The sequence below is a fragment of the Aspergillus neoniger genome (assembly GCF_003184625.1).
Source record: "Aspergillus neoniger CBS 115656 unplaced genomic scaffold BO87scaffold_4, whole genome shotgun sequence".
NCBI classification, from domain to species: domain Eukaryota; kingdom Fungi; phylum Ascomycota; class Eurotiomycetes; order Eurotiales; family Aspergillaceae; genus Aspergillus; species Aspergillus neoniger.
The window spans coordinates 1200215-1222488 of record NW_020291132.1 but is presented as its reverse complement, the minus strand read 5'-3'; the positions used below and the strand labels follow the sequence as shown (position 1 = coordinate 1222488).

The 22274-nt window shown below is 53.0% G+C and overlaps 7 protein-coding genes across 7 annotated transcripts; 2 read left to right on the top strand and 5 right to left on the bottom strand.

Moving 5' to 3' along the window:
- Positions 1-69: 69 nt before the first annotated feature.
- On the bottom strand, positions 70-796 carry fes1 (Hsp70 nucleotide exchange factor FES1; the record flags this gene model as incomplete). The annotated part of the gene is made up of 2 exons (XM_025619122.1): positions 70-315; positions 389-796. 2 exons carry the CDS (start codon positions 794-796, stop codon positions 70-72), a joined length of 654 nt encoding a protein of 217 aa, XP_025483936.1.
- A 3318-nt stretch (positions 797-4114) lies between these two features.
- Positions 4115-5197, top strand: act1 (actin ACT1; the record flags this gene model as incomplete). Its single annotated transcript, XM_025627117.1, has 2 exons — positions 4115-4906; positions 4967-5197. The coding sequence occupies 2 exons, from the start codon at positions 4115-4117 to the stop codon at positions 5195-5197; spliced, it is 1023 nt and encodes a 340-aa protein (XP_025483935.1).
- Positions 5198-6476: 1279 nt separating this feature from the next.
- On the bottom strand, positions 6477-9485 carry ade1 (bifunctional aminoimidazole ribotide synthase/glycinamide ribotide synthase). Its single transcript, XM_025620167.1, has 3 exons — positions 8976-9485; positions 8378-8905; positions 6477-8315 (listed from the first exon to the last, which is right to left on the bottom strand). Exons 1-3 carry the CDS (start codon positions 9253-9255, stop codon positions 6697-6699), a joined length of 2427 nt encoding a protein of 808 aa, XP_025483934.1. The 5' UTR covers positions 9256-9485; the 3' UTR covers positions 6477-6696.
- A 625-nt stretch (positions 9486-10110) lies between these two features.
- BO87DRAFT_455970 (mitochondrial mRNA processing protein PET127) lies at positions 10111-13043 on the top strand. The gene is made up of 5 exons (XM_025628694.1): positions 10111-10409; positions 10501-10764; positions 10821-10911; positions 10970-11033; positions 11105-13043. Exons 1-5 carry the CDS (start codon positions 10221-10223, stop codon positions 12699-12701), a joined length of 2205 nt encoding a protein of 734 aa, XP_025483933.1. The 5' UTR covers positions 10111-10220; the 3' UTR covers positions 12702-13043.
- A 970-nt stretch (positions 13044-14013) lies between these two features.
- Positions 14014-17946, bottom strand: BO87DRAFT_351392 (uncharacterized protein; the record flags this gene model as incomplete). The annotated part of the gene is made up of 2 exons (XM_025621129.1): positions 14014-14490; positions 14530-17946. 2 exons carry the CDS (start codon positions 17944-17946, stop codon positions 14014-14016), a joined length of 3894 nt encoding a protein of 1297 aa, XP_025483932.1.
- A 2209-nt stretch (positions 17947-20155) lies between these two features.
- BO87DRAFT_168253 (uncharacterized protein) lies at positions 20156-20712 on the bottom strand. The gene has a single exon (XM_025618314.1). The coding sequence runs from the start codon at positions 20595-20597 to the stop codon at positions 20238-20240; it is 360 nt and encodes a 119-aa protein (XP_025483931.1). The 5' UTR covers positions 20598-20712; the 3' UTR covers positions 20156-20237.
- A 321-nt stretch (positions 20713-21033) lies between these two features.
- On the bottom strand, positions 21034-22165 carry BO87DRAFT_373307 (uncharacterized protein). The gene is made up of 2 exons (XM_025622513.1): positions 21970-22165; positions 21034-21875 (listed from the first exon to the last, which is right to left on the bottom strand). Exons 1-2 carry the CDS (start codon positions 22060-22062, stop codon positions 21498-21500), a joined length of 471 nt encoding a protein of 156 aa, XP_025483930.1. The 5' UTR covers positions 22063-22165; the 3' UTR covers positions 21034-21497.
- Between the last annotated feature and the right edge of the window lie 109 nt (positions 22166-22274).

The window sequence follows — 22274 nt, the reverse complement described above, 5'->3', positions numbered from 1 at the left end:
CGAAGTAGGCTCGCTAGGCTACAGCATCCTATCAACAGTACATCTCACATATGTCGATTTGACTTTTCTTCAAGCAGAAGCCTCGACCTTGTGAGCACGGAGCTTGTCCATGAGCGCATCGACGGCATCCATGTCTCCAGCGTCGATCTTGTCACGAGAGTAACCCTCGGGGAGACTCTTAGTCACCTCGTCCATGGAGGGCTGGTAGTTGCGGACTGCCGAAGAGATAGCGTAGACGGCCTTCTTGCGAACAACGGGAGTGGTGTCCGTGGTGGCAATGGTGACGAGCTTCGGAAGGGCGTTCAAGACGATAAGCTATTGTGGGATATGTGTTAGTTTTGTTTGGAATTTCAACAGAAAGGGGACAAATAAGACATCAATAACATACCTTATCCTGCGACTTTTCGTTGTTCTGCACAGCCGTACCAATGCACCACGCCGCCATGCGACGCATGTCCGGTTCGTTGTGGTCAAGCAGCTCGACCAGAGGGGTCCACAGACCCAGAGGCTCCAGGTTGTTTGCGTTATCGATCGACTCAATGAGCTGTTCGAAGTTGTCAAACGCGATCAGCTTGTTCTCCAGGTCGACTTCATCGGAGCGGAGGGCTTCCATGGCGGCTTTCATCAGGTCGGCTTCGGAGGGACCACCGAATAGCGTGGAGAGCATCTGCGGCGTGAGGCCGCGGGAGGGATCGGCGGGGGCATTGTTGCCAGAGTCGTTCTTATCACCGGAGGCTTGCTCCTCGGTAGCGGCCTTGATACTCCATTTAAGGAGACTGTTCATGTTGGGGTCCATGGTGTTGATGTGGGGGGTTGGTTCGGTGGTGGAGAGTAAAATTTGTGTTGGAGTTGGCGAGGTGTCTAAAAAGCGGTTGGGGGTTGTTGAAAAAGGACAATAGGCAGAAAGTAAGATTATGTGAATTGTATCAATCACTATGAAATGATCTCTATAGCAAGAATATGGTGGTGGATGTGATTGTGCAGAAAGATGCGCCGGCGTTCTATGAAGGTAAAGAAAAAGCGTGACGTTCTGGACGAATCGAGAGGGTTCATGCGGCTCCGACGGCCTTCCACCTCCTTCCACCGCAACGCTGACACTCAAGTCTGCGGGAGAAGGGAACAACAATTGCAGTCCTCTTTACTTTTACTTGACAGAGCCATATGCTGTATCTGCATGGATCCTCATACTGATAGTATCTTCTCTGTATAGCTGGCTATCTTGATCAAATCAAGACCAGCCAGCGGCGCTGCATTGTACCCCGCCATGCTCGGATAACCCCGCGATGCGGTCATACATGCCCGATATGCAGTGACTTCTGGCTGCTGTTCACCGACCGAGACATTTCTGCGCGTGGCACGAGGATACCGTTGGATGACCATGCATTCTTCACTGGTCTGTACCGCCAATGAAGATCGGCTTACGAAGAATCAACGCGGCCCTTATGCGATTGACATTCCATGGGGCGGGCATCAGTTCTAGCTAGGCTTTCTTCTTCGAAGCCCCCATTTTCGGGGGCCCGGTGGGAAAACGGCGGTAAAGAAATCTGACAGCGCATAGGAATTGACCGGAATCGAAGGGCATCAGTCGATCATTTCTACCTGACGTGGAATTAGGGATACTACAGATATGACGGAGTACGGAGAGAACAGCGGACAGGGAGACGATCAGGCAATTGCATTATTAAACTAAAGAGGATACAAATTCAGGGATAAGAAACGGCCACGCTAGAGGCTAAGGAGACACGAACGAGGGGCAAAAGAGTACGAACCCCTTAAAAGCCGGACAGACCAAGTGGTTCAGATTTAGTGAATTGGGGGGGGGGGGGGGGAAGGATCCAGAAGCCTGAAGTTTGGACCGGTCGGGCTATGGTCGTCGCCCATTCTCAGCTCTTGGTTGTTCCCTGGCCCGTCGGCTCCAAGGCGGGCAGTGCTATTATTATCCAGTCGTGGGTAAGCTAACGCTGTAGGCTATCATCATCACTATCATAATCATCATCATCGGGCCATGATTATTATTGTTCCAACCTTGTTCAGTGGTACACATTCGGGCTGAGCCATCGACGGCGGCAACCCTGGGTCGGGTTCAGCCCCACGAGGGTGCGCAAGTGTTTTTGCCATCGTGATTATTATTTCCCTCCTTCTGGTTTTCCTCCTGCCTGCTCTTTCTCAGCCCTTTGGAAGGGCCACCTCAACGGAATGTCCGGGTGAGAGGAACAGTAAGGGAAGACAAGTTGATTGATTGTAGGAAGGCCACAATCATTCTGCCTGGAGGCAACCATGGTGGGAAGGTTGACATCAGATTGGGTGTATATAAACAATGGTGGAAGAGTACATCCACGGAAATGCATACTTCCATAACCACCATTATCTATCTCTTCCCTCGTTCTCTAAATTGACTTGATATACATACATCAGATCTCTCTATCTCTCTCTGGCCAGATAGTACTTCTCAGCGTTAGCAACAAGTACACGTTCTGGTCCCCCTTTAGCGCCCTGAGTGTATTAAATTACCCGCTTACCTGACGAGCGGTACTCGGCGTGAAAGTGTGGCGGTGACAGCACTGGGACTAAACGGCACTAGTGCTCCCGGCGGTGCAATCAACGTTGCCGAAATACCCGGACTAGACTCGGAAAAGCCTAGAGTGGGATCCACTTCACCCCGCCTGATCCAGTCCAACCTCTCCCTTTTTCGCGGTCATTCCCCCTCCCCCTTAAGTTGGTGTGTATCTGGCGTAAAAAAGGGACCTTCCAGACTGGTTGGAAGAACGTTGACTGGTGTGTATTGCCTCTCCCCTTTCAGGTTTCCTGGTCTTGTCTTCCTCCATCCGTGACTCCGTATTCGTAGAAGTGGTGCCTGCTGGAGACTTCATTAATTAAAATTGGACTTTTTTTCGCCCCCTAATTGACCGATCATATATAGTTACTATCTAAGATACTTGGAGCAGCGAAGTTAGTATGTGCTGACTGACTATCGCATTTCACCCCCTCCCCCTACTGAGTACGTACCAACCAGTCAATCTGACCAGAACCAAACCAGACCAGACAAAACCAAACCAAACCAAACCAGACCAAACCCAACCTGAACCAAACCCAACCAGGCCAACCCGCACCCACTCTTGCTTTCCACCACCGCCGACTCCCTACTAACCCGACGGCCTCCATCACTTTCCACTCCTCCCCCCGTTTCCTCCCTCTCCAACCTACTTACCTCAACTCATCCCATCTCTCTTGAACTTACTACTTCCCTCTTCTCTTTCCCGTCACTCCTCCCTTCCCATCTCCATCTCCATCCTACTCTTCTCTTTCTTCTCTTCGTCTCTTTTTTTATTCCCCGTAGTCCGATTCTTAATCCCACACAGTCACCATGGAAGGTAAGGGCTTCCTGCCACCTTGCGTCTTGCTCGCTTCCCAAGCTTGCTCGCTCCCCCTCCCCCCTCCGTTTACCCCCTCAACGCCCACCTTTACAACTTGGCTAACATCTAATTTTTCCACCATCTAGAGGAAGTTGCTGCTCTCGTCATTGACAATGGGTATGTTACTCTGGGTTTTCGATGATTCTGGCGATGGATTCGTCCTGCTTGTTGTGGTTTCTCGCCAAGTCCAGGGGAGATGGTGCAAAACATATGTCCCCTTTTGGGGCTTGGTCGCGAAGATGAGCTTGACTGGGATTCTCGCTGGCATTACTTGCCCACTCCCTCTGGCGCTTCTGGCAAGAAACTGGGACAGCTCGATCGACTGGCCCGCGAGGCTGTGGTTTGCTCGATTATACTGACTTCTGTGTTCTCAGTTCGGGTATGTGCAAGGCCGGTTTCGCCGGTGACGATGCTCCCCGTGCCGTCTTCCGTAAGTCAACCCCCTCCTTGTTCACTGTGCTGGACGTTCTACCTACTGGCTTGATGGATTCTTCCCGCTCTTTCATGGCAATTGCCACCCATTGCGTCTTCGCGCCGGGCTGCTAGCTCATGTGGGGGCGGTGAATTACCCGCCATGTCAGCACCAGTTCGAATAGTGAACTAACGTGCGGTACAGCCTCCATTGTCGGTCGTCCCCGTCACCATGGGTAAAGCTCCCCTTTGTTCTCTCCTAATTGGCCTGCCAGGCTGGTTGATCAGTTATGTCTAATGCCGCCCACAGTATCATGATTGGTATGGGTCAGAAGGACTCCTACGTCGGTGATGAGGCACAGTCCAAGCGTGGTATCCTTACCCTCAGATACCCCATTGAGCACGGTGTCGTCACGAACTGGGATGACATGGAGAAGATCTGGCACCACACCTTCTACAATGAACTCCGTGTCGCTCCTGAGGAGCACCCCGTTCTCTTGACCGAAGCCCCCATCAACCCCAAGTCCAACCGTGAGAAGATGACCCAGATCGTCTTCGAGACTTTCAACGCTCCCGCCTTCTACGTCTCCATCCAGGCCGTTCTGTCCCTGTACGCCTCCGGTCGTACCACCGGTATCGTTCTGGACTCTGGTGACGGTGTTACTCACGTCGTCCCCATCTACGAGGGTTTCGCCCTTCCCCACGCCATCTCCCGTGTCGACATGGCTGGTCGTGACCTGACGGATTACCTCATGAAGATCCTTGCCGAGCGTGGTTACACTTTCTCCACTACCGCTGAGCGTGAAATTGTCCGTGACATCAAGGAGAAGCTCTGCTACGTCGCTCTCGACTTCGAGCAGGAGATCCAGACCGCTTCCCAGAGCTCCAGCCTCGAGAAGTCCTACGAGCTTCCCGACGGTCAGGTCATCACCATCGGCAACGAGCGTTTCCGTGCTCCTGAGGCTCTGTTCGCTCCTAGCGTCCTGGGTCTGGAGAGCGGTGGTATCCACGAGACCACCTTCAACTCCATCATGAAGTGTGATGTTGATGTCCGTAAGGATCTGTACGGCAACATTGTCATGGTATGTTTTCAGCCTCCTTGATGCGTATGAAGTTGTCCTGATCACTAACACCCCCCTTAGTCTGGTGGTACTACCATGTACCCCGGTATCTCCGACCGTATGCAGAAGGAGATCACTGCCCTTGCTCCTTCTTCCATGAAGGTCAAGATCATTGCTCCTCCCGAGCGCAAGTACTCCGTCTGGATCGGTGGTTCCATCCTGGCCTCCCTCTCCACCTTCCAGCAGATGTGGATCTCCAAGCAGGAGTACGACGAGAGCGGTCCTTCGATCGTCCACCGCAAGTGCTTCTAAGGTATGTGCTGGCCTTCCAGGGATCATGTCAGATCTTGCTAACAGAGTTTCTATCTAGCTCTTGCGCGTGATCCGTTTCGTACTCTCGTATTCCCCCATGTATTAAAAAGCCCGGAGACACTGGTGACTTGCGGGCCTCTCTGACTCGCACTAGGAGGAAGATCGCCTGAAAAAGGAACTTTTATTTTAGCTGTGGAATAGAGAAGGTTTTATTTTTTTTTTTTTTTGCAAACGCGTGTCACTACGGCAGCAGGCCACTTTTGTGGCGGCAACGAGTAAGAAAACCGGAGGGGCACGAGAAGCGGTGTAGGCGAGGGAATGTATATGGGAAGCTCTTCTTTTCCTTCAAATGTTCGACCTCGTGTTTGGCTCCTGTTCTCTCCTGTTGGGCCCGTTTCTTTGCCATTCTCGCCTTCGGGCTGGTTATAGCTTAAAAATGCTGCTGCGAATGTCGATCTTCTGTGGATGAGCCGGTCTGCTTTTTATCTTTTGTTTTCCCTTTCTTGATTCCTGCCTGCCCATTGAGCTCGTATGACTATCTATGACCTGGTGTCTTTTCACGGCCTCAACTTGGACTCTCCGTAGGATCTCTCATCGTAACGCCTGCTGTATACAACCCCAGAGGAAATGGGATGGCCTAGATCTCATCCAGCCACCCCCCGGACACAATGTCAACCTGTCACAGGTAAGAGAGGCCACCCAGACCGTCGACCATGATGTCATGCCAGGCCTTCTAGACCGCGGGGGAATGAAACTGGAGGTGTCCGATCTGGCGACCGTTTCAGCCCAGCCCAACTAGTAGTAAGCTACTAAGCCAGATGGGTAGTCGGTCCATGTTGCCTGGGATATAGTAAGTTGTTCGGACTATGATACAACCCTGCGGGCAAGGTATCGCAAGACACTACACATGCGTATTCAATCCTTGTATCATAGTGTAGCAATAGTGACCACTAGTATCTGTTTTTATCTGTTGGTTTCTAGTACAATACTCTGTTGCGAGTGCGTATGTTTGCTTCAATCGGTAGGAGTTGGGAGTACAGTTGTTGGATGGAAAGCGCTATAGTTACTACTTACTATAATGGTAGTACTGGCTAGGATCCTTTAGGGTATGAGTTTATGTTATTTTGATTAGAGCCTAAACGAGGATAGATGCAAGTGCTGATAGATTCGATGGGTGTCTCTTTAGGTCGTGAGATGGTTGTCATGTTGGTAACTTTGTACTATGCTCTGGTATGTGAGGCACATCTATAGTATATAGTGTGAACAAACGGTGTATGTGAACAGTGGAAATCTTGTATTCATTCATTCAAAACGTAACTTGATGATATCAAAATAATGCAAAAGTGTAAGGAAAAATAAAAAGGGGAGGATGATCCCTCCTGCTTTTCTATGGATTTCATCTCCCATCATCCCAACCCGCCGCCCTCCGTGATTTTATCTAAGTTTGACATCATATCATAACATAACTATCTTTATCTGAAGTCTCCAAATTATCATATTTAAGCATCCCAGGTCTCCAGACCAGTCAGGACACAGCCCTCCTCGCCTTCCTGCTTGACCTGGAGCTCACCGATCTGGTAGACCGTCTGGCCCTCCTTCTGGAGGAGCTCCGTGATGGCACCCTCGGAGCCCTTCTCCACAGCCAGGATCATACCCACACCGCAGTTGAAGGCGCGGGACATCTCCATGGCGGTGACGTTACCGTTCTGCTTCAGCCAGCGGAAGACAGGGGGCAGCTCCCAGGTGGAGACGTTGATGTGCGCGGCCAGAGTGGCGGGCAGCATACGGGGCACGTTGTCGAGCAGACCACCGCCGGTGATGTGAGCGAGACCCTTGATAGCGGCGGAAGAGGTGGCCAGGGCCTTCAGGAGGGGCTTGACGTAGATGCGGGTAGGGGTGAGCAGGGCCTGGCCCAGGGTCTGGGGACCGGTGGCCGAGGGCATGGTGAAGGGAGCAGGGTCCTGGTAAGACAGACCCGAGCGCTCAACGATCTTGCGGACGAGAGAGTAACCGTTCGAGTGGGGACCGGACGAAGCCAGGGCCAGCAGGACATCACCAGCCTTCATGGCGGTGGTGTCGGGCAGGATAGTGCGGGCGTTGGGGCCGGTGGTGTTGATGGCACCGACGGCGGCACCGACGGCGTCGTAGGACTCATCGATGAAGAGGCCGGGCATCTCTGCGGTCTCACCACCGATCAGGGCGCAGCCAGCCTGGACACAGCCCTCAGCGACACCGGAAACGAAGGCGGAGGCGGTGGGGACGTCGAGCTTGCCGCAGGAGTAGCAGTCCAGGAAGAAGAGGGGCTCCGCACCCTGGACGACCAGGTCGTTGACGTTCATGGCGACCAAATCGATACCAACGGTGTTGTGCACACCAGCAGCGTGGGCAATCTTGAGCTTGGTGCCGACACCGTCAATGGCACCGATGAGGGTAGGGGATTCGGGGTGGTAGGCGGAGTTGGCGGCGGCCAGAGAGAAGAGACCACCGAAGCCACCGATAACGGCGTCGGTACCGGGGCGCTTGGTCTGAGCGACGGAGCTCTTAATCTTCTGGACGAGGTCATTGCCGGCATCGATGGAAACACCGGCGGCGGCGTAGGTGAGAGACTCCTGCTGAGCAGCGGCAGCATCCCGCTGGCGGAAGGCCCGGTGGGCGATATCCTTGCGGTAGAACATGTCCTCGAAGTGGATGGTGGCGACGCCCTCGTAACTCTTGCGGACGGCCTCCTCGAGGCTGGATGCGGTGGCCGTGGAGGCAATGACACGGCCGCCAGCGGTCTGGAGCTCGTCACCGACGAGGTTGGTACCAGCGTGGAAGATCAAGGTGCCTTCGGGGGTAGGGTCCAGGGTGATCTTCTTGCCCTTGGCGTAGGAGTTGGGGTAGCCACCGGCCACGGCGATAACAGTGGTGGAGAAGTCGGGCTTGACATTGATAGTGACACCGTCGAGCCAGTGCTCGGTGCAGGCGACCATGATCTCGGCCAAGTCGGTGTCGTCGGTGAGCAGAGGGAGGAGAGTCTGAGTCTCGGGGTCACCACCGCGGACATTGTACTCGAGAACCTTGGGGCCATTCTTGGTCATCATGAGACCGGTGAAAAGGATACCAACGAAGGGGAATCCTATAAAGTCATTGTGGTCAGCGAAGGAAAGTAGACTGAAACGGATATAGGGAAAGACGGACCATCTCTGCGCATGCCATCCACGGAGGGCTGAATGATGGAGCGGTCAATCTGAGCGAGAACCTCCGGGGAGGAGATGGGGGTCGGGGCGTAGCAACCCATGCCACCGGTGTTGGGGCCCTGGTCGCCATCGAAGATACGCTTGTGGTCCTGAGCGGCGGGAAGGGAGCGGATGGTGTAACCATCACTGAAGGTCAGGACACTGAGCTCGTCACCCTCGAGGTACTCCTCGATGACGACCTCGCTACCGGCCTCACCGAACTGGTTCTCGACCATCATTTCACGGAGGGCCTGGTGGGCCTCCTCCTTGGTAGTGGGGATGATGACACCCTTTCCACCGGCCAGACCATCGGCCTTGATGACGACCTGGTGAGAGACGGAGTCGAGGTACTGGCGAGCAGGCTCATATTCGTAGAAGTTCTCGTAGGCGGCGGTGGGGATGTTGTGACGCTTCATGAAGTCCTTGGAGAAGGTCTTGGAGCCCTCCATGCGGGCAGCGGCCTTGGAAGGACCGAAGCAGCGGATGCCAACTAGATTCGAAGGATTCAGGGTCAGTTACACATGGGACTGCGATTGTTCCATGTCAAAGGACGGACTCACCGGCCTGGAAGTAACCCTGGATGCCATCGACGAGGGGAGCCTCAGGACCGGGGACAACGAGGTTGACACCGTTCTGCTGGGCGAAAGCAACGAGACCGGGGTAGTCATTGCCCTTGACGTTGACGCTCTGGATCTTGCTGTCGGGACCCTGAGCGGTGCCTCCATTGCCGGGAGCGACGTAGACAATGTCGACGCGGGGAGACTGGGTCAGTTTCCAAGCCAGCGCATGTTCACGGCCGCCATTGCCGACGATGAGAACGCGCAACCGTTCCGTAGTCATGGTGAAAGGTGCAGGGTTCTCTGAGGACCTGATTGACAAGAATAAGGTCAGAGAAGAAGCACAAATGTGCGGTTAGAGGGTGGTGAGAGGAGAGGAGGAGAGAGAGGGAAAGGAAGAGAGAGTGTGGAGGAGAAGATGGAGTGGATGGAGGGGCAAGTGAAACCCCCCATTGGGATACTTTGACTCATGGTTTCTTTCGGTCAAATGCCCCAGAACAAGTCCAATTGTGGAGAGTTCCATGCAAAGAGTAAAACAATTCTTTACTTACCTCGAGACCAAACTGCACACAGAGCTAGAAGAGGGAGAATGAGGAGCGAAAGAAGCAATGGGAGCAAACAAGAAAACCAAACTCAACTTTGTCGCTGGGAATTTTTTTTGACTTTTTTTATCGATTGGCGGCACGGCGGGGCCAATCAATTGCACCTCCGACCCCGGATTCGGAGTACAGCAGTAGGCATAGTGCAGAGTAAATGAATAGCTATTTAGTTGGATGTTTTGAACATTAAAATGTGCAAGAAAGAATTAAAGGGAGTAATAGAGATTAGAGTCTTTTTCTTCTCTCATATCTCACATCCAAGAAGATCTCTCTCAAGTGTCGAGTCACACTATCTCAGCTATACTCCGCGGGTACTTTGGAGATTACTGGCTGGTACTTCCTGGGTACATTGCCTGTTATCGATACCCGTTTGTATGGACAGACAAATACCACGCTGTATCCAGACCCGTATCCTTACTTCCGTATTGATCATACCAATTACAAACAGAGTATTAGATGAACCCCCGGGCGGTGAACACACCCCGACGGGCAGAAAAGCCGAAGCGCGGCGAAGCTTCGAAGGCAAAAAAAATGTAGCTTTTCGATCAATTCCTCAATTCATTCTTTCTCGGCGTCCCTTCCATCCCTCAAATCCTTCTTTGGCTGCTTCTGCATTCTTCTTCCATTGTCGCTCGTTGATTTGGCCCGAATGTATCGGGCCACCCTGCGGTCTGTCTCAGACCCTTTGCGCGAGCATGTCTGTCTCTCATGCTTAGCTCGCGGCCTCGAAGCCCAGCCCTGGGCTCGCCGCTTCCACACCGCGCCCAGGTTGCGCTCCCAGGCCACCGAGACTTCTTCCACGGTCGCCATTGAAGAGCAGCTGAAGGCGCTAGAGAAGGTATGTATGCGACATTGAGATGCTCCCATCAAGAACCACTAAGCGGAAGCTTGAAAACATGTGAATGCTAACCGCCTGCTGCTGCGGACAGAACCTCCCGGATAGAAGGACACCCACCCATGTCAAAAAGTCCCTTCGGACGCAAAACTCCAAGTCACCCCAAAATGCGGATAAGAAAGCGGTTCGAAAGGCCGCCAAGCAAGAAGCGATGAAAATGCGCAAGACGGACCCTGCAAACGAGACTCCGAAGGAGGAGAACAAGCAACCGGAGCCGAAGGACAAGAAGGACCAGAAAGCTCGCGCTCAGCAGAAGACTGCTCCTGACTCCTCAACATCTCCCAAACCGCAGGTATTGGTCAGTCAGCTTCACCTTCCCACTTGGACTAGCCAGAGTCTAACTCTCCATGCTAGGCCAACAAACAGTCTACCAAATTACAGCTTCCTGTTCCGATCACCGGAAAGGACACCGGAAAGATCAATGCAGACCGAGACTCCGTGAAAGGTGCGTCTTCCTCAAGCGACTTGTGAAATCCCCTACTGGATCACTAACTAGCGCAAAGCCCTGGATGTCGAGACCCCCGAAGTCCCGCAACTGGCCTATGGCCTGGACAGAGTGCTGTTCAAGTAAGTTGTTTCATATGCCCCTAGGAACCAGTCGCTTTCAAAGCGGAGCTGACAGCTGCTGACACATACAGTCCGGGAGTCTACCATCTTCGGGATCCGCGATCGCGCGTCTACAATTTCGATCCATACCTTGGCTCCATTATGCCTGTCACCGAATTCGATTTTGAAGCGTTGAAGGAATACATCACCTCGTCCAAGGACGAGCAGCTACGGGGCCTGGCACAGAATGAGAAGAAGAAGTACATTGGCTCCTCTTCCAGTATGACATCCGTATTGTCGCACTTCCACTACCTTCTGTCCTACTGGAGAGAGGTCAACATCCAACAAGTATCCCGGGGCTTTCAGGAAAGGCTGCGGACCTTCACGCGGCTCTTGCGAGCTCCCTCGGCCATGTTCCTGCGCTACCAGAACGGCGTCTATGCCATCGATGCCGATAAGGAGCATGACACGGCCAACATTCTCATGAACCTGGGTAAATCGATGGAGAAGCTCTTGACTATGCCAAAGGAGGAATTCGAGCGCTATCGACGATCCAGCTCCAACAAGATCTCCGCCGAAGAGGAGCAGGCAGTGCCCGAAGCCTACCACTACTCGACCTACGGCGATTTCCTGATGCGTTCACAGCTGGATGCCTACGACCCGCGGCTCCCCGGCACCGGCATGTTCGATCTGAAGACCCGGGCGGTGGCCTCCATTCGCATGGACGCCAAGAACTTCGAGCACGGCCTGGGCTACGAGATCCGGAAAGCCCACGGCACATACGAGTCATATGAGCGCGAGTACTACGACATGATCCGGGCCGCGCTCCTCAAGTACTCCCTCCAGGTGCGCATCGGCCGCATGGACGGCATCTTCGTAGCCTTCCACAACATCGAGCGCATCTTCGGATTTCAGTACCTCAGCTTGCCCGAACTAGACATGGCATTGCACGGTCAATACGACACCACTCTGGGAGACCGGGAGTTCCTCCTGAGTCTGCAGCTCTGGAACAAGGTTCTCAACAAGGTCACGGCCCGATTCCCCAAACAATCTCTTCGCTTCCACTTTGAGACCCGTGACTCCACGGCCGGACCGCCGTACATGTACATCTTCGCCGAGCCCGTCACCGACGAGGAAATCCACGCAATCCAAACGAAGAACCAAGCCGAAATCGACGCCTACCAGCGCCGCGTACTCGACCTCCCCGGTCGCGCCGACGAAGACGACGACACAACAACCACCACCAACGACACTGAAGACATCCCCGCCGACTTCGAGTCCTCCAGCTCCGCAGACGACCTGGCCGAAGACTCCGCCACGACCAAGTCCGAGACCTCCCAAGACGAAGCCGAGACGACCCCAAGCAAAGAAATCATGGGCTTTGCCCTCACGGTCCGCAACATCGTGGATGGCGAATACGTGGACCGCCCGATCCAGTTCCAATCCCCTAACAAGTGGTCCGTGGACTACGAATTGAACCACCTCGACAGTAACAAGTGCTGGAAACTCTACAACGCGTGCCAGGAACGTCGCCGGAAGGCTCTCTCCGGCCGCGGTGAGGACGAAACTGACGTTGCGGCCAATACGTATATTCGCCGTCTCCGCGAATACGCCAAGAAAGGTCGCAAGTACCGCAAGGAGCAGAATAAGTTGGATGAGCAGGAGAAGCTGGTCGTTTTGCGCGATTAAGCTTTGTCTACTACCTCTTTCCTCTGTCTCCTGCTGTTTTCGGCTAGGCGGGACCGTGGATTGAAGATGATTGATTGATTGATTGATTGATGCACTGATGGATTGATCACCTCGCGGCGCGAGAAGGCATTTTATCTATCTAATCAATCAGTCAATCGATCTAATCTGCTGCTCCGTCTCTCTTTTCGATACCTACTATTCACCTCATCAATACTCTCTATAGATACCTCATGCTCCCTCACACCTTATGTGTATGTATACTATAATGATCTCAAATATTCTCCTTTCACACCTCGGCTGCAACCAATGTCGTTGTAGTTGCTGGGTGTTGTTTCTTCTTTGAATCTGTCTGTTCTTCTTCGATTCATCATCGTAGATGCCGTTGATATTGTTTGGTAGCTACTTGATAGTGGCATTTAGTATATAGTAATTTATAGATGTAATATGAATAGGCATACGATACGATAAACAGAAAGGACATCAAGTATAAAATCAACCGAGATATCATCCCATTGTAGTAAGTAGTATACACATGTATTCACAGATGGTTGCTCTCTACACATCATATCAACAATACACCGACTGTGCTGACCCGACCAAAGAAAAGAAATAATCAATTACAGGCCACTCATTCATGGGTCACATGGTCTTTGTCCCCCTGCGGGTCAATCCTCTCCATGACGGAGAATATTCTCTATGACATTAACAATTAGGGCATCAATGGGCTTCAACGAAAAGAAAAAAAAGCAAAGGCGATAGATCCGCAAAGCACCATCAAAACCCAGGGTTCTCGAAAAGGAAATTTAAAGGAACGCCACCTAGCCCTTGCGCCAAACAGCAAGATGCGAAACCAAGTGCTCTTGCTTTTCCTGGGGCAACTGCCCCTTGAGGCTAACACATGATAGAAGGAAAATCGGAGATGAGAGAGGGACACGAAAGAGGTGGTAAGTGTCCGGTGGACACGCCAGAATTCTGAGTACCAGCTGGCGAGAGAGGACACAGAACCGAGAGAGAAAGAGAAGAGGAAAGAGAAGAGGCAAAGGAAACAACGGATGGTAAAGGATCGATGCCCTTTCTGAGAAGCAGGAGAGGAATGAATACCGGCGTCGTCCACTGCGTGGGGAATCGGTGCTTCGGTAAGGAGATGGAGGGAAAGGAAAAGAGGAAGGGGATGGATGTAGATGGAGAGCCGAACGGTGACGGCCTAAAACACGAAGCATATTTTCGACTAGCGAAAATGGGCTTGCGAGGTATCGTGATTTGATTCATTAATCATGTTTGAGCGAAGAACGAACGGCTCCTTAGCGGGGCATCACTCGAACTTCCCCAGGTCAAGGGGAGGAGGCGCCCACTCCAGCTTCGGAGGTCGGTCTGTTGAAACACACACAGCGCCAGATCTCATCTTCTCCAGCTTCTTGCGTTCTTTCGAGGCGCTGCCACTGAGAAAGCCGCGCAGCGTCGATGAGGCTGTTCCGTACGTACTCCGCGCACTAGCCCGAGTACTGGTGGAGACCGTACTGGAACTGCGGGCACTGCGGACGCTGCTGGACTTGCTGACCGTAGATGGTATAGGAGGCACAGGCACTGCCAGACGGGAAGACGATGTGCTGGAGCCAGCATACTCTGGTGGTAGCATGTGAGGAGCATAGCCTGGGACTGAGAAAGGAGCCGTCTGCGGGCGTTGCCGGAGCTCAGCAACCAGACTACTCTCCGCATCAAGTCCCTTGAACATATCCAAATGCTCTTTCGGGCTCGTGGGCTCGATCTCCGGCGGCAACCGCACGGGAAGCTCCGGTGGTGGCTGAATTTCAGCTTCTGACACTGACACGTCTAGTTTCAAATGGTCCAGCATCAACCCAAGGCTGCCGGCTGTCGTGGGGCGTCCGTCGCTCGAAGTGTCATCGTCCAACCCGGCCATATCATCTTCGATACCGTGAGCCAAGTTGTAGTTTCGATACAGATATCGACGAAGACGAGCAACCTCACCATCCCATTTCCGGCTCAACGACTGAAGAATAACCTCCACGTCTTGCTGCAAGAGGGGTGAGGTCTCGGCAGTAGCACTCAGGCTCGAGGCTACTGAGGCACCGGAGCGGTGACCAGACGTATGCTGCTGTTTTGATGACTTGCTGCTCGTCTTTCCATTCATGGCGGCATGTAACGAACGGCGAATAGAGCTGGTTGCCGAGCTCTGCGCCAGGCTTGCATCCCGCTTCACGTTCCGGATCTCACGCCGGACCCGCTCGAGCGACTGGACGCGGTCACGATCCATAAATGACAGACTCAATAGGGATCTGTTCCGCTGCAGTCCATTCACCAGGACCGTGAACGACTGTAAGTTGATGTCATTGTTCTCACAGTATACTTCACGTAGACATTCATTGTCTTCCAGCACCGAGGCCAGGGTGTTTGCACCCTGCAGACCCAGTTTCTGATGCTCGATCCTCAGGACTCGCAAGGACTTGTTCTTTTTCAGACCTGTCAGGGCCAGATTCAGACCAATTCCAAACCGAGCGACATCCAAATGAGCGCTTTCGCCACTGATATCCAAATCTTCAAGCGTCTCGTTCTCCTCGAACATTAGCTGGAGCGCCTTGCACGTCTCAGGGCCAGCATCATACGGAAGAGAAGCCTTGGAGATGTCTAGACATTTTAGGGTCCGGTTCTTTCGCAAGGCCTCCACCAGCTGCTGGAATTGTTCCTCCTTCTTGAAGTCAATCATCCTCATTGACATATGAGTTGGCGTCTTGTTTTGTGCAATGGCTTTGAAGAGGTACGAGCAGCCTTGGTCAAGTCGGTTCTCATTGACGTGAAGATGCAAATCGCGAGGAAACCCATTGGATGTCATGGAATGCAGGAAGATGGCGACGTCTTGACCGCTGAGTCCACACTGGTCCAGGCGAAGCACGCGCAGACCCCGAGATCGATCACTGGCCAGGTATGTGGCTATGGCATCGACGGTCTCGCGGTTCACGAGGGTCCGGCTCAGCGAGAGTTCCTCCAGGCGCCAGTTGAACAACGTCTCGGAAGTGATGAGAGGCTCTGTGCCCGATGTGCGAGAGATACGAGACAAGTCGAGCGTCTTGATCTGACTAAAATAGCCGAGGTACTGCTGGAGTATGTCGGGGCTGAGGCGACCTTGAACACCCGAGATGTTCATCGCCTCCAGAGTCGAGGACTGGGCGACGACCGTGGACAGGAGAAGGTCAAGATCGTGAACTGACAAGCCACAGTTGCCCACTTCCAATGCTCGCATATGACTGGACCGTTGAGACGAGGCATCCACAAGGTAGTCGAGATCCGAATCGCCCAGCTTGATACCGTTCAACACCACCCAGTCAACACTCGTCAGCTCTCGTCGGCAAATGGGGAAAATGGCTTCAGGGATTCCACATCCTGGATCGTGACTTTCACTATCCGACTTCGGAATGCGGCTCAGGGTATAGGAGAAGTCCAGACGACGGAGCCACTTGCTCTTCAGAGTCAACGCACGCACTTCCTGGGACAACACCGATAGGTTCTCCTGACCGGGGATATGGATCGGCGCCCCGGCACGACTCAGCAGGGCGTCTTTATCTGGGCCATAGATATCGCGTAGGCCTTGCAGAACATCCAGGCTGACACCACTAAACGATATAGACCGGAAGGACTCGTTGTATCGCAGTGCTCGCAGGACGGCGATCAGCTCTAGAGCGGTATACTTCTTCTGCCGAGCGGAGGCGGGCGGCAGGAGCCTGAAACACGGGGCGTCATCGCATTGCACATCAATGGTATATCGGATGTTGGAAGTGTCGATGTCGTAGCTAGCCGAGTAGGCGACCAATGTCCGGTCGAAGCAACCGTAATCCTCGTCCAAGCTCACCGGAGGGAAGTTGCTCTCGTTGTCCAGGTCCCGAGGGACGATGAAGTCATACGGTTGTTTGATCCACAAGGGACGTAGGAACTCGGTCTGTTGTCGAATCCAAAAGGCAATCTCCACGGAATGCACGGATGCGAGGAAGACCGAGAACGGTTTCCGCGTTGGCACACGGAACGTGAGATGCAGGCTATCGTCGCCCCATTCCATGGAGAGACAGGTCAGGTTCATCAGTCCGAAAGAGGTTGCCGCATCCAGGTCACTCAAGGATACCACGGAGCTGCGGCTGGAGATCTTGTGCAACGGGATCAGGTGGAGCTTGTGCGACCCAAGGGCGAGATAACAGCCCGTCGGTGACAGCTTGGTGAGATCTTCAGATGATGCCCGTGCAGGAGACTTGCTGGACGCCATCTGGATGACCCGAAACATTCGAAAGGTCTCTGGATCATAATCCCGCTCATACTCGAGCATGCGGACCACGCAATCCGCCGTCTTTCGATCGAAGACCAGCGGGTCGGCCCCGCGGATCAATTCCGCCGCGGAGCGTATGCCCACCATCCACAGATTCAGTTCCTGGAAGTCGGGCGTCTGCATCTGGATGAAGGTGGCTTTTTGAGCCCGTTCATCCACATAGGCCACCTCCACCGTTGACGACGGTCGGCCATCGTCCAACATGTAGACCGCAATGATGCTGTTCAAGGCAATGCCGGAAATGGACTCGCTCGCCGCGGCCAGCTGGGGGTCCTGCAGGGAACTGATGGAGGCGACGGACTGGCGGTTGGCCGCCACTGAGCGGGAGGTGAAGGAAGCCGGGATCGAGGGAAACATATCGGCGGCTTTGCTCTGGTTCTTGAACCGGACAAGATGCGTGTCGGTCAGTACCAGGTAATGGCTCTTCTTGCGCCACATGCCTCCGGTGATGGAGATCTCTCCATGGTGCAGGATGATGGAGCCAATACCTTGTCGCAGCTCGGGAGGGTCCTCGTCCAGGGACGAGCCTTTGGAGCGGCCCAGCGACCGGTCGTCATCTTCTTGGGAATGTAGCGACCGAAGGGAACCAAACACGGAGGTTCGTCGTTTCTGTAGGGATTTCCGGCGGCTGCGAGGGCCCTCGAGCGCCACGGTAGGCAGCGCGGTCACGTAGGTGGCCGACTCCGAATCGGCGGTGCCGGGACGACGTAAGCCACGGGTGGGCGTGGCTCTCGGGGGACTGGGGTGCCGGACCCCAAAGAAACCCGAGTTGCGGCGCGATTTCTTCTTCAGAACCTGGGCATCATCGGAGGGCGACCGTTCATGAGCGGCGGGGGCGGGAAGGGAAGAGGTAGTCATTGATGGGTTGAAGACGCTCAGGCTCTTTCTCCGCTCTTTCTTCCCCAGACTCTCGGCCATGACGGGGGGGGGGGGGGGGGGAAGCAGGAGGGCGGAGAAGACAGGACAGGGAAGGGTCGAGAACGCTAGATGGCGAGAGGAGCAGGAGCAAATTGGAAGTCGAGGACGAAGTGCCACATCGAGGAGGCCGAGGTCGCGGGGGGGTAGGTCACTAAAAGGAAGAAAACCCGTAAGAAAAAAGCAAGGCCACCGAACATTGGGGGACGAGGAGGAGCATGATGGGACGATAAGGATGGATAGACATGGCTGCAGGCCTAGCCTAGGAGATTGAGACCCCGGTGGTGACTAGTGAACTAGAGGGGTGGAGCAGGGCGAAGGAGCACAAATGAGGAGCTGTGGAAGGGAAGAGGGGGAGGGAAGGCAGGTGGAACATACAGCAGTCGGGCCAGCTGCCATCGATAGGAGGTGAAGAATCAAGATGGATGCGCAGGAAAGCGGCACGATTTGACGTGGCAATGGAAGGTGGAAAAGAAGGGGAGAGAAGTCAACAGAGACGGCGGGGGGAGGAGAAGAGAGAAAATGGCGCGATTTGAGATTGGGCGCTTGGAAAGAGAGAGAAAAAGAGAGAGAGGGTGGAAAGGGAAGCAGAAGACCAAGGAAAAGTCTCGATACCAGATGAGACAATCGATGAGATAAAAGGCGACAAGAGACAATCTTAGGATAATTCGTAACTAAAGTAGAAAAGAAGAAGAAGAAGAAGGAGGAGAGAGAGAGAGAGAGAGAGAGAGAGTATAACCAGATATACAATGGACAAGAAGACAATGGACAAGAAGAAGAGCTTAAAGAATACGGAGGAGGGAGGAGAGAGGAAGGAAAAGAATGGGGTGGGTTGAGATTTGAGACCGATAGTAGCGAGCGAGTGAGCGGAGGACGTCAATAAAAAAGTACGAAATTGCAGCAACACCAATGCGATGGCGATTGAGATGCACGGAAGAGGAGAAATGGGGGGGGGGGGGGGGGAAGGAAGAAAGAACGTCCAAGCACACTCCGGGGCAACCAGGGACGTAAGAAAAGGTTACAGTCTAGGCCGTGTCAATGGGCGAGACAACGCAACAACCTCACCACCAGAACACCGGAAAGGGGAAGACACGAGAGGGAGAGACAGAGTAAAAGTAGACGAATGCGGACGAGGCGCACAAGATGGATATTGGCTGCTTATCTTTGCCTTTCTTTCTTTCTGTCCCTTCTATTCTTCCCTGTCGTGTTTACAACGTCAACGTCTCAGCGACCCAAAGAAAGCGATTGTTTAAGCGGATCCAGTGAGGTGAAAAGATTGGATCGAACCAGTTCCTGAACGGCAGGCAATCCGGAGAAAAATGAGCTCAGGAACTTAATAGTGAACTAAGTAGACTAACTTGCACCGCGTCTTTTTGGGTTTATGATGTCAGCGCCCGGAGCTTCTTCGGATCTCGCTGAAAATAATAATAAAAAATCGGGAATTCCGATGACTGTGTCACTGATGACAAAAAAGAAGAATTGTAGAGACTCAATGAGTACAAACTAGTTGACTATTTAGGAGGAGAGGATGGTCCAATTTACAATTCCCTAAAAAGAGAGAGAGAGGGAGGGAGGGAAGGAAGGAAGATGGGAGGAAAGATGGGAGGAGGAGGAAGAGAGAAAAGAGAAAAGAGTGGGGAATAGAGACTAAAGGGACGAGGGAAATGACGGATCAGGGGGGTAGATGGAGATAGATGGAGAGGCAATATGGAGACAAAAGAGAAGAATGACAGAAGGGAGCAGACAGATGAAGGAAAGGTGGCAATGCAACAGCACAACGAAACACAACACCATGAAAATAAAATAAAATAAAATAAAATAAAAATGATGAGCTCAATGTGGATGGATTGACATGACGAGGCGAGGGAGGAAAGAGAGTTTAGTTACTTCTCACCCTCCAGTTACTCTCTCCGGAAAGCCGATCATCCCAAGCTCGCCGAATGCAGTTGATGCTTTTTTCTTGGAGGTGATTTCTCTTTTTCTCTCTCTCTCTCTTTCTTTCTTTACCTACACAATCACTAAGTACGGAGTATCTACCTGGCTACTTCCTAAGATATCTAACGAGGATGAATGAACTACCAGGATGCACCACAAGGATGCGCAGGATGAAGAGAGCGTATGTAATAACTTTACTTCTCCTTCCACTTCATCCCACTGGCTGGTTTATTATAGAAGCAGCCGCCAACTAAAACCGCCGCCTCACCCGTCCGCCTCTCTGGGATTGCTTGTCTTGCATCTCACTACTCCATACAGAGAGAGAGCGAATGGCAAATACTGATTACTTCAGAACGACACTAATCAGCCCTCTCTCCTCTCTTCGACTCCATCACCAAACTACTTAATAACTCACTAATCCACTCAACTAAACTGTCTTTGATACTCATTTCCCTGTCCCACCATTTTGTGCCCCCCCCCCCCCAAGATGGAGCCCTTGAGAAGCCGATCTCCAGCCGCGTAAACCCATGCAGGACTGGCCGCCTTTCTCTCTCTCGCTCATCGCTCACACCTATTCGCTTTCTCTCTCCTGCTTCAGAGCTCGAGCTCCACTTGTATCCTTCTCTCGCCCTGGCTAACCAGCTAGCTAGAATGCTGCGAGATGACTTAGTAACTACGGAGTAGCTCCAGTTGGCCACGGTCTGGAGCGCTGCCACCATGACTGACTGACAGCTGGGTAAAATGAACTTCGGGGTGATCAACCGATTGGGAGGTCGCCTGCATTTGGGTTCATATTTTCTTTTTCTTGTTCTTTCTTCATTTTACGGTGTGGTGTGCACATTGCTCCCAACCAGTCTGTCTGTTTGCATCTATTCCCCCTCTTCCCACCACATGATCTAGACCCCCTTGTTCCTCCCTACTCTAGGACCGACCCTACCCTAGAACAATATGAGGGGGGAAAGAAGACAGAATGGTAAAAGAAATAAAGGGCGCAATGTTCCAGTTCTTCAGAAACAGATACCACCCTGTCAACTCGATCAACTGCCCCTGAAATCGGTCGTCATTTTAATTAGAGATCTACTGGTGTACACAAGCGGCCGATTCACCAATCTGGAGATCCTCCCGTATCCCCACCGCGGCCGTTCGGGAGTTGCTGCAGCATCGCTTCTGGACTTTGCTAGACTACTACTAACTAACTAGCTAGCTACTACTACTCTTAGCCAAACCCTCCCCCCTCCACCCCCCTCTAACGGGTTTGTCCACAGCCCGAACCTGACCCGAAGGGTATCCAGTACGTTCCAGACTGGGCCATCGTCGTGTTTCGCCTGAACCCTTCAAACACGGGGGTTGAGATCAGTGGAGAACCTCAGACGCCCGAGCTAGCCGGGAAGAAGCCTGAGGGAGAAAGAAATGGACACAGCCTCTCCGGACAGGACAAACTTTTAGCAACGGGACAAAGCCCCGACCGACAGCTTCCCGGTATTTTTGCCTCCCACAAACCACTGACATTAAGAATGACTTGAGACAACTGGGTCCGTTGTTTGATGTTGGAACTATAAATCCTCACTCCGGAATTCAACCTTGTCGGCATCCCATCTATGCCTAGACTACCGCTTTGCTTACTCCAGTCCCCGCGCGGCTCTCTCCGCTTGTAGTTTTTCGAGCCGTTTGACCTTGCGAATATACTTAATGTATTCATCGACTCGGCGCTCCGCCCAGATACATCCACCCAGCGTCATGGCCCCGATATGGAGAAACACTTTGAATTGGGGCGTCAAGCCGCGGTAGATCTTCGAAGCGGGGGACAGCCACTCGGAGAAGCCTTCTAACGGGCGATAGAAGAGTCGCGAGCGAATGAACTCTTTCGAAAAGGGCGATTGCTTGGGCGGAGGTTGCGACGGGGACTGCGATGGGACGGGGGCAGACGAGGGCGACGAGAACTTGAAAGGATGAGGGAGGATCATGATCATATGCGCCAGGATAGACACGGAGCCGAACTATTCTGTCAATACCATGCCCCCAGATACGATGAACGGCTCCCACTCAAGATAAAGTGGGAGCAACCCTATAGAAGTAAAAGAACAGACATACCCGAAAAGCACCAGTCAAGAAGCCGCGGACGGCCTCGGAGGTGATCTCCTCCGGGGGGTCGACATTATGACGTTGATCCGAGGGGGGAGGCATGATATATATGCAGTAGCTAAGCAAAGCTACCTCGTAGATATAGAATAGAATAAAAGAAGAGAGTAGTTAATGCATGCACAGCGGACAAAAGACAGACAGACAGACAGGCGCATGGCAGTTCTGCATACCAATGACGCACAACCCATTCAACCCATACGACTCGGGTCAACGAAATGCCGAGTACCACACCGTACTGTAAATTAGTAAACCAA

Bases quoted from the DNA above. Each gene is read 5' to 3' on its own strand.
- BO87DRAFT_455970 (XM_025628694.1), top strand. From the start codon at position 10,221: ATGTATCGGGCCACCCTGCGGTCTGTCTCAGACCCTTTGCGCGAGCAT. The intron at 10,410-10,500 runs GTATGTATGCGA...TGCTGCGGACAG, and splicing joins AGCTGAAGGCGCTAGAGAAG to AACCTCCCGGATAGAAGGAC. The intron at 10,912-10,969 runs GTGCGTCTTCCT...ACTAGCGCAAAG, and splicing joins AGACCGAGACTCCGTGAAAG to CCCTGGATGTCGAGACCCCC.
- ade1 (XM_025620167.1), bottom strand. From the start codon at position 9,255: ATGACTACGGAACGGTTGCGCGTTCTCATCGTCGGCAATGGCGGCCGT. The intron at 8,906-8,975 runs GTGAGTCCGTCC...CTTCGAATCTAG, and splicing joins CCAGGGTTACTTCCAGGCCG to TTGGCATCCGCTGCTTCGGT. The intron at 8,316-8,377 runs GTCCGTCTTTCC...ATGACTTTATAG, and splicing joins GGATGGCATGCGCAGAGATG to GATTCCCCTTCGTTGGTATC.
- BO87DRAFT_168253 (XM_025618314.1), bottom strand. From the start codon at position 20,597: ATGGTGGCAGCGCTCCAGACCGTGGCCAACTGGAGCTACTCCGTAGTT.
- BO87DRAFT_373307 (XM_025622513.1), bottom strand. From the start codon at position 22,062: ATGCCTCCCCCCTCGGATCAACGTCATAATGTCGACCCCCCGGAGGAG. The intron at 21,876-21,969 runs GTATGTCTGTTC...TTGACAGAATAG, and splicing joins TCTTGACTGGTGCTTTTCGG to TTCGGCTCCGTGTCTATCCT.